Source organism: Solanum stenotomum, chromosome 3, assembly GCF_019186545.1.
Source record: "Solanum stenotomum isolate F172 chromosome 3, ASM1918654v1, whole genome shotgun sequence".
NCBI lineage: Eukaryota > Viridiplantae > Streptophyta > Magnoliopsida > Solanales > Solanaceae > Solanum > Solanum stenotomum.
The window spans coordinates 56,145,677-56,156,028 of NC_064284.1; the positions used below are offsets into that span (position 1 = coordinate 56,145,677).

At 34.1% G+C, this 10,352-nt stretch overlaps 1 protein-coding gene across 1 annotated transcript; it reads right to left on the bottom strand.

Moving 5' to 3' along the window:
* Positions 1 to 75: 75 nt before the first annotated feature.
* LOC125860837 (uncharacterized) lies at positions 76 to 5,076 on the bottom strand. The gene is made up of 6 exons (XM_049540865.1): positions 4,696 to 5,076; positions 2,590 to 2,712; positions 1,609 to 1,788; positions 1,432 to 1,513; positions 1,042 to 1,106; positions 76 to 512 (listed from the first exon to the last, which is right to left on the bottom strand). Exons 1-6 carry the CDS (start codon positions 4,984 to 4,986, stop codon positions 222 to 224), a joined length of 1,032 nt encoding a protein of 343 aa, XP_049396822.1. The 5' UTR covers positions 4,987 to 5,076; the 3' UTR covers positions 76 to 221.
* Between the last annotated feature and the right edge of the window lie 5,276 nt (positions 5,077 to 10,352).

A 10,352-nucleotide genomic window follows, 5' to 3' on the forward strand; every position in this document is an offset into this window, starting at 1 on the left:
GTATCTCGGACAAACAAGGGTGCGGTGAGAAGGAAAAGTTCATGGATTGATTCACTGAACAATGCTTGCAATTTAGAAGACAACAACATTGTGAACGTTTAAACATTTCTACTCTGGAATTACACCATATACATGTTAATCGTCAAGTAAAAATCTACATCATTGTATTTTTGGGATGTATGTAGGGATTTTTACAGTTAAAAACACTACTCTGCTCAACTCTAGAATGAAATCTTAATGAATACTAAAATATGGAGTGCTAAAATGTACACAACGAAAGCCGACCTGAGCAACGTAAGCTTGTGCAAATTCTCCAGTCTGCCAGGCTTTTGACGAGGATCAACGATATAATCTGAAGAAACACGTCCCCTGTCAATGTTGCTTCTTGGATACCTATTCCGAGTGGCATTCATATCTGCATTGCTTGCTTCGAGCTTCCTCCAAAGACCATTTAATTTCTCTAATTCCATCTCCTTTAGATGAACTTCATGAACAAGGTTCTCTGCTTGGGCCTAGAGTAGATGAAAAAACAAAAGATTAGAGAGCCACAAACGATAAAAAAAAAAATAGCATAACACAATGCCTACACAAGCGGATCTAGATTTAAAATAAATGGGTTCAATTCTGAAACTAAAGTCATTGTACTTTTGAAATTATGTGTTCAGAATTTAATATTTATTAAAATTTTAATTTTTCTACACATATACTCCCTCTGTTTTTCAATTTGTTTGTCTTACTTTCCTTTTTAGCATGATTCAAAAAGAATGTCTCTTTCCTTTTTTGGCAACTCTTTAATTTCAACTTTCTGCCACAAGATTACGAGACATTTTGGTACATTCTACATATCTTTAGTTTAAGACCACAAGATTCAAAATTTCTTATTTACATTATTAAATTTCGTGTCAAGGCAAATACAAACAAACAAATTGAAACATAGAGAGTATATATGTGTTTCGTGCCAAAAGTACAATTTCCAAAACCCATTGCGCAAAAGGCTGCACTGCAGCCTCTGAATGCTAAATAATTTTCAAAATCATTCACCTGTTTTGCAGCAAGTTGCTCTATTAGGCTATGAAGCTGCTTATCCAATATTTTCTCTCGCTGAGCTGAAAGAAATAGCATGACAAGATCAGACTTTAGGCATGTCATGCTATAAAATGTCAATATATAACAACAACAAAAAATGTCAATATGTAATTAACAGCTTTATTCCCCTGAATTTTTTAAGCAGCTTTCCATTATTTATTCAGAATCAAGTGCGATGCATTTAAGGCACGGAAAAGAAGAAACTTGAGAGAAACTGGTTCCTTGATAAGCAAGGGAAAGAAATTTAAGACAACAAAATATATCATATGGTCTGACCACACAGTAGGAGTTGATGAACATTATCCATAACAATGTTAGCTAATATATGTTATTAGTTAGGTGTACCTGGGGAAGGTTGCTTGAGTGCATAATCTTGCACTTCTGCCCATTTTTTCTCCAGGTCATGAACAGCTCCTTCCAGAGATGTCTAATTAAAATCGATCAGCAGAAGCAGATGAAAAGAACGAAAAGTAATTTACATTGGCTATTATGATGCAAAGTGAGAAAAGCTAAGCTACACACCAGTTCCTTCTTCTTTTCCTCTAATTTCTTCAGCAACGCAGAATTTGCAAATTCCTCATCTTCTTGATCTTCACCATTATTTTTAATCAAATAGTCATTTGATTTCACAGACTCACTGGCTGCTGCAGCCTGTGCTCGTTGTAACTCTGACTTTATGTTTTCTTCCATTAAGTCCATTTCCTGTAAATTGCATAATGTTCCAGAATTGTTGAACAATGAAGATCCCAGAAACAAAGTTGATTGCATATAAAGGAATCAGTGGACAGGCTGAAGGTGAAAATATAATCAGTAATAACTTGAGACATTTAATTCAGGTAATAACATAACATATCCTGTGCCGAGGGATTACTGGAAACAGTAGGGGTATGGTCTGGGTACATCCTACCTCCTCAAACCCCATTTGTGGGATTACACTAGGTATGTTGTTGTTGTAATATAACTTACCGTACAAGTACGATTAGTAAAAGAATTTGTTACATAACTAAGCATAGGGCTCATCTGTGCTGGGCAATCCAGTGCTAACATTAGTGTATGACTGCACCAGATAGCGGGAAAGGAAGTCAGTTCTTAATTAAGAGGGAGGGGGAGAGAGAGAGACAGAGACTCTTTGCATGAAGTTTTTTCTAGGGCCTAGGGGGTGCTAAAATTCTAACATGGCATGAAATATGGTTCCTGGTTTTACGAAGAAATTCACATTAACAGTTATTTTTTACGAGTACTTGTCAGAGAAGTTCGCCTGGCCTCTAACAGTTGGACATGCAATCAGATGATAAAACAATAGATAAACGATGCCCTTTCTCTTTTGTAAATCATAAAAGGATCCTCTCAAGAAAGTTACGAGTTATGATCTATGTTGCTTGGACTCTTCAAAAATGTCGATGGGTACGTGTCGAATTCTCCAAAAATAGCGCATTTTTGAAGAATCTGACCCAGGTGCGGCATCATTTTTGAAGAGTCCGAGCAACATAGGTTATGACTAACCTGCAACTTGCTGCGTAGAAGGTCAGCTTCCTGTGACTTCTCCTGAATCCTGTTCTCATAATCTGAGATAGCCTTTTCATACTCGGCATTTTCTTCTTGCAGAGTAATTTCTCTTAATTGTGCCTGCCACCAAGGTAGACCAAATATCGTACTTCAAATTCAAAGCTCTGCATGCATATTCGAGTGCATGTAAAAAATACCATCTCCAAATTCCTTAATGTTACTTTGGCCAAAGAACTGAAAATCTCTTAATCTCATCACAAATATCAATAGATAATGTACATAACATTAGAATTAATAGAAAGAGAAATAATTAAGCAGTATAGATTTCCAGAGAACAATCAAAAGTTTCACACTACTAAGTACTAATACATCCTCTGATACCTATGCAGGAACTTCAGAGGATTCTTCTCGCTTGAAAGTTTTGTGTGATACATTAAGCAAGGTATTATGGTCTACCACTAGCTGATTGGTAAGATAAACCAAATCCAATATTTCTGACATCTATGATCTATAATGTGTTATTCATTGTGATAAAGCAATTAGAATGTCAAACCTTCTACCTCCTAGTATACCATATCAAAATGTCAAAATGATGCATATTGACATTAGTATAATGATGGCGCCTATTTATATCAAGAATAATTTATCCCCCAAAATGTATTGGTCCTCATCTTTTCCTTATCACAAAAAATATCTAGAATAAACACAGTGCACCACAGACCACTGACACCACAGACCACTGAACAATTTTCAGTTTAAACGATTAAGCTATTTTCGCCGACCTCATGTACCCAACACAATCAACATTAACAGTTTCATTGCTAAACCTGTCGAACTCACCAAGAAATCCAAGAAACAGACAAAATTTCACGTAGCAATTCAATTTATGGTAGTCGGCATTTTGCATCACTTGAATACAATTTTATTAGGTAACTTGACAATAATCTCTACATAACAAAGGGAGTTTGTAGCAGCTAGAACAAGTCCCTCCATTTACCAAAAAGGGAGAAACGCAAAAGAAAAGAATCCACTCAAGTTTCACTCAACCGTTGGTCGCAAGTTTTATCCTTTTCCCCAATTACTTTTTCTCTGAATCCAGTGAAAGGTCAAATTTGGGGTTTGATACATGACCTGGACCTTCATTTACCAGTACACACTTATTTAGCAGGGTTTGTTTTTGTCATTAATCATAAATTGATCACTGAAACAAATCTTGATATTGATTTTATATCATATTATTTGGATGACAAAGGAAAGAAAGGGTGCAACGTAGGGACACCGGAATGTGAGGGAACCATGAAGGGGTTGCACTCCTTCAGCAATTGATGCAAGTGCAACCACGCCTATCCAGAGGAGGATGCAATGTAGTTCCAACAGGTTCAACTGAACCCAGTATTTTCTAACTAGGGCATAAATATATGCCATGTAAATAATCATTATATTTTCAGTGAAATCCCACAAGGGGTTTGGGGAAGGTAGAGTGTACGTAGACCTTACCACTACCTCATAGAGGTAGAGAGGCTATTTCAGAAAGACCCTCAGCTCAAGTGCAGCAAATCGAAGTACAAGGAAGTAGAAAACAGTGGGAAAAACATAGCAACTAATAAGGTGCAAATCCTATAAAAAAGACCATGAACCATAAAATAGTGCGATAATCGGAATACAACAACCAACACACAATGATAGATATCACAATGAAGAAGTATAATAATACAGCTAGTACAACACCAAAAGGCCTAAACTTTAGAAAAGCAAGACAACACTCCACACGTTCCTATCTAAGATGATGTACTTAGTAACCTCAAATTGAGCCATGATGTAAAATGATTTACCTTAAGATCAGGAGGATCAATAGTATTCCTATTTACATGAATTGAACCCCAATTGAGGGTGAAGGTGCTGAAGCTAGCCTCACTTGTCAATGATATAAATATAAAATTGAAATCTTGAATTCGCCTAAACTTGTATTAGCTGAAGATAACCACATATATTTCACAAAAGGGTAATGGGTATTGTAGAACTTGAAATCTTAATCCACCCCCAGAAGCAACAATCGATGAAAAGCAAAAATTGAAGTAATTAAAAGAAGAGAAAATGACAAACCTGTTCTTTGGTGGCAGAGTGAGCATTAAGTTGGAGGGTGAGAGCATTATTAGAGGCGAGGGAGTGAGCGTGAAGATGAGGAAGACGTTCAGAGATGTCAGGAGGAGGGAGTCTAAGCCGTAGATCTTGAATGGTACGAGTAAGAGAAGTAGCCTTTCGATCCAAATCGAGAAGGTATGATTGTTGTTGTGGAGTAAAGATTAAAGGGATCGAATTGGGGTTGTTGTCATCTTCATCATTGCTGTGTGAACCTCCTACTACATCTGCTGCCCATGCCAACAAACCCGCCATTTCTGCTTTTCCCTTTGCTTTCTTCTCAACAATTGCACTAACTTCTTCTTCTTCTTCTTCTTCAAAAGTTGTTTGTGCATATGAAAATCATTGAGATTAATTTTAAGTTAGAAAGTTTGTTTGTATATAAAATTGTGTTTCTTTAAGTTATTATTCTCTTCTCATAAATATAAAAATTTAAGTAAAAATTAGGCAAATGACATAGTATAAGAAAGAAATTACTTCATTTCCCTACTCTTTCATTAATTACAAAAAATCCCTTTTTTTAGTGTTTTTTGGATACATAATATAGCAGTGTGGATACTTAATATAGCAGCGCGGATACTTTAATTAATAACGGACGGATACTTAAACTAATAAAGTATCCGGTTAAGTTGAATTGGGGAAAATAAGGGATTTTTGTATTTTAGTAAAAGAGTAGGGAAATATTGAGAATAGGTAAAGAAGTGTTGTGTATTTAAGTAATTTTTCCAAAATTTAATTCTTATTAAAGTTCCTAAATGAAATAATCTAATTTTTATTAATTAGATATCAGAATATTGTAAGTTGTCATATTGATAAATTGCATATCTCGATGTTTATTTTATAAATAAATATTTATGATAACAAACTTTCAAACACATATTACCTCCATTCACTTTTAATTGTCATAGTTTCTTTTTTTAGAATCAAATAATAATAACTTTGACTAACATTTTACGATGTATTTTTTAATCATATTGATATGCAAAAAATTGAAATTTATACTACTTTTTCTATAGTTTTTGAATATCTAATTTTTTTGTTTAAAATATCCAATTAATGTAATCTAATTAAACTTTAAAAAATTAACTTTTGAAAAATGTAACATGACAATTAAAAGTGGACAGAAGGAGTATAATTTTATAAGAATTTATTAATCAACAATAGTACTAATAATTTTCTCTTCACATTGAGCCTGGGTCTCTTTTTACAAAATTTAAAATGATATGTAATTTTATTTTTTTACAAAATATTTAGTTATGGATCAAATTTTACATTCTAAAAAGTATTAACGCACGATTTGAAATTTCAAATTCGGCTTTAGAGGATTTGAAATTTGAAATCATGATCTCAAATCACATGTTCAAATGCTAATTTAAAATCATGTTTTTATATATGTTCAAACATCTTCAAAGACCACAATTTTTTTTTAAAAAATACTTTTTAAAACTTAATGTCAAGTCAAAATCACCCAAACAAATTGAAATTGAGAAATTAATTCATATCGGCAACCTGTCATGTAGAGATGCCAATAATTTTCTGAAGATCGATTGAACCAAACTATATTCGACCACTTATTCGGGTTTTTTTAATAAAACTATAGACTTTTTTTATGGATTAATATCGTACAAAAAAATTATGTGCGCTTTTAAGTTTGTAATAATAAACCCAAAATTATTGAATCATACCGCATAAATTTATGTGTAAAATAATTTATATATTATATTTACAAATAATGAAATATTAAATATTTTGTTAGGAGTGATGGAAGCGACTATAAGCCATCGTGTAATTGACTCCAAAAATTCTAACTCCAAATTTTTATTTGATAATAGATTAGTTCTAATAATAAACTACAATATATTTCAATGGTCTTAAGTAGCAATCTGGTATTATATATCTTTTTAAATCTACGAGGTATTAGACCAATTCAGATCTTGAGTCCCTTCTTGATTAATTTATTTTCACTCGTGTGATTTAGATTGTAGTCTTGGCTTAACTTTGTTTTACGCTACTATAAGATAGTGCAATGATTCTCTATTTTTGTCATTTTTATGTTTTCTTAATTCATCACTTTTTAGACAGAATGTAATGATCCAGAAGGTTATTTTTAGAAAAAATTATAAAATTATCGTTTTATCCCTTTCAATATTGGCCCAGAGTCATTTTTGATTGGATTTTGAAATTAGTTTTGAGTTTTAAGTTGAAAGTTATAAATTATGGAAATTTTTAAAAATTGAAAGGATAAAGTTACTAAAAATGATCCAAGTCTCGAAATGAAATTTCTTCGATTCCATCATTCTCGAAATATGAAAATTGGTCTACAAAAAATTGTCAGTTTCAGATTTAGAGTTTTTTTTTTAGGATTTGAGGTCCTAAGATGGAAATTGTTGAAATTTTAGCTTTTGGGTTGATTTTGGTCAATATTAGGGGTTCGGATGCTCGAATTGTATTTTCGACATTTCTCTTGGATTTGGGGATAATTTTAGGCTTAGGAGGGGTCTTGGTTGAACTTTTAGAGGTCCACAACTTGTTCTGATTTTTCTAGGCATTATGTCTTTTTTTTGTTACTTTCATGAATTTCAAGTCAAGAAAACCTTGAATTCGTGTTTCGATGATTTCATTGAGTCTAAAACATCGAGTTTAGTCAAATTAAACATTTTATTTGTGTGTGTCGGGTTGCAAATGAATCTTGAATGTTCGTCCTAAAGCTTTTGTGTTGGCTGATTTTTTTAATGTGTTGTTGATGTCTACCCTCCGCGTTTGTGGAGGGTAGAGTATTGGGACCTTCGCGTTTGCGGAGGGTAGAGTATTGGGACTCCCGCGTTCGCGGAGGTTTGACCACAGTCGCGGAAGGTCAAGGTGTTGACCTCCGTGTTCGCGGAGGTAGGGGAGCATTCGCGGGGATTTTATGAGTTGTTTTGTCCGCATTCATGGAGGACTCCTAGACATAATGTTTCCAAATTTCAGGGTTTCATCCTCATCTCTTCATTTTTGAGTTTTGGGAGCTTTGGTGTGACGATATGAATAAGATTTTTGAGAAGAAATATTTGGGTAACGATTCCTAATCTTAAATCTTCATTTACCCATTATTATTATGTTTATAAGTGTCGAATCAAGGTTTTGAAATGATAAATTAGGGGACTTTCAAGAACTTGAGTTTTTGAAGTAAAATGGTGATTGTGAAATGCTTTCAAATCCTTTTTCGAAATGATTTTCACCAATGGGTTACAAATGTCTTGGATAATGTATTCAAGTAATTATTTATGGATTCAACCCTCTTTTTTGAAATTGGGTTTTTGAGTAGATTTGACCGATTTTTCAAAGTATATGATGTGGGTGTTGTTATTTCCGAAATTTTATTGTGATAATTATTTGATTAGATTATGTGATTTTGGACATTGTTCGGAAAGAAAAATTTCAAGTCTCGAATTGACTTTTGATTGAATTAAGGCAAGTGAACTTCTAAACCTTGTAAAACTTGTATCTTGTATTTCCATTCATGTGTGTGTTGGGGAGTAATGAAAATGGGATGATGAGTTCAATTACTGTAATTAATTGATATTAATGATTGAAAGGGGGATTAAAAGAAAAAGGCAATAGGTTTCTAACCTACCTAAAAGCTATAGAGAGAGCAAAACAGGCAAATCTCTAAGACTCTAGGAAACTACGAAAGGAAATGTTAAATTAGGTCTTAGGCCTAACTCACACCCCAAAAGCTAGCTCAAAGGGAGGAGGATTGCCCAAGCCTTATAAGGAGTCCACTCATCTCATTAACCACCAATATGGGACTTTTGTCATTCTTTAACAGGAAATGAGTCAACCAATTTGCTGAAAACTCAATTGTGCTACTCGATGGGCCTGTCAGATCATTGCTCAGGATCTGCAAGCATGAATGCAATGCCTCCATACAATGAGGTGTCTTACAAAATAATGTACCGAGTATGTAAGACAAACTGGAGAATAATGATTGAACGAAAAAGTTAGAGTAAAACAAAGTATAACATTTTACCCTCCTACAATAAAACAATAGATAAACACGTAACAAATGATAACCTAACCCAACCCAACCCTCATAAACCCAACAGGTACAAACAACACACAACTACCATAAGCCCTAGCAAGCATAAATAATTGGTAAATACTGCTACTGACCCTTTACATGGACCCTAGTGATTATCTGAACTGAACTATCAGAATTTGTAGGTGTCGTGAATCAGTACAACCCTTGGGCTCCATGGTTAAATATTATTGTTTCTTTGTAGGTATAGTCTGCTCATTCTGTAGGTATGATTTACTCAGCCCGTAGGCTCGATGTAGCTTCTTGGCCCATAGACTCGGTGTATCAATAAACATGTGCACTCCAAATTTTTATAGTGTTATTGTCTCCTGAGGCCAGAACAAACCCATAGGCAACAACTAGATAATAAAATGTCACAACAATAACATGTAATCATAGACGACCAAAATAAAATCATAACATGATTTTCTAGGCTGCTACATAAGGAATGTAGTGTTGTTGATAGACAATATATTATGTTGTGGTTACCAACTCAATAGTATAAGTCCACAAGTCGAATAACAATAATATACAAGTCATAACATGTTTGGGTCTTTAAAGTCACGCCAAAAAGAAAAAAAGAAGACTTAACATACCTTTCAATTGAAACCCAAGGGGTCGCTATGAAGCACGACCAATCAATCATAACACACCAAATTCGAGAATCAATAAGGTTGAAAAAATTAGGCATAACCAATCAATAAGGTGTTAAGGTCGTCAATACAATTAACACACTTTAACTCAACAAACAACACCACAATCTCTACCAACAAATATCTAATAACAAGAAGAAAAAGTTAGTAACATCTCATAGGAGTGGATAGATCCTGAGGCACTACAACAAGACGAACTTTACACCATTCAGTCTAGTATCCATCAAAAGAGACTCCAAAAAAATACCCCCCCCCCCCCCCCCCNNCCCCCCCCCCCCCCCCCCCCCAATCCCTCCAACACTTAACACCATTAATATATGTTACACCCAAAAAAAAATCAAGTGAAGACCCAAACTATTATTCATTTACGTATAATGTCGTGTTGGGTGATTCTTAAATTGTGCTTAGGTGTTAAAGTCAATTCTTTAGTGTGGGAATAAATTTGGAAATGAATTAAGGTCACAATAATCCCCACCACACACAAAGATGAATCCCAAATGATGTTGGGATGAATGTTAGATTTTCTAACATTAGGGGGAGAGATGATTGATAGCTGAAAATTATATGTGAGGTGAATTATGAATTATCTAGATCCTTGTTAAAAATAATAATAATGTGAACTTGAAGTTCAAGGGATAAATCTTTTGCATAATGTTGCAAATCTATTGCAAGATGAATTTACTGATCCTATGTTATAATTCAGCTGCAAATGCTCCAAAGAGAAGTCCTTGAAGGACAGAGTCTATGATACGCCTGAAGCGTAATAGACCAATCGGTTCCAAATGTAAAATTCCTTGAAGAAGGAAAAGAACAAATGATCAATATGGTCATGATAATGAGGCAAGTGCTATAAAAGAGCACCACGACATATCACTTCATAAAACCTTGAAAAAGGTTTATGTACCTAAAAA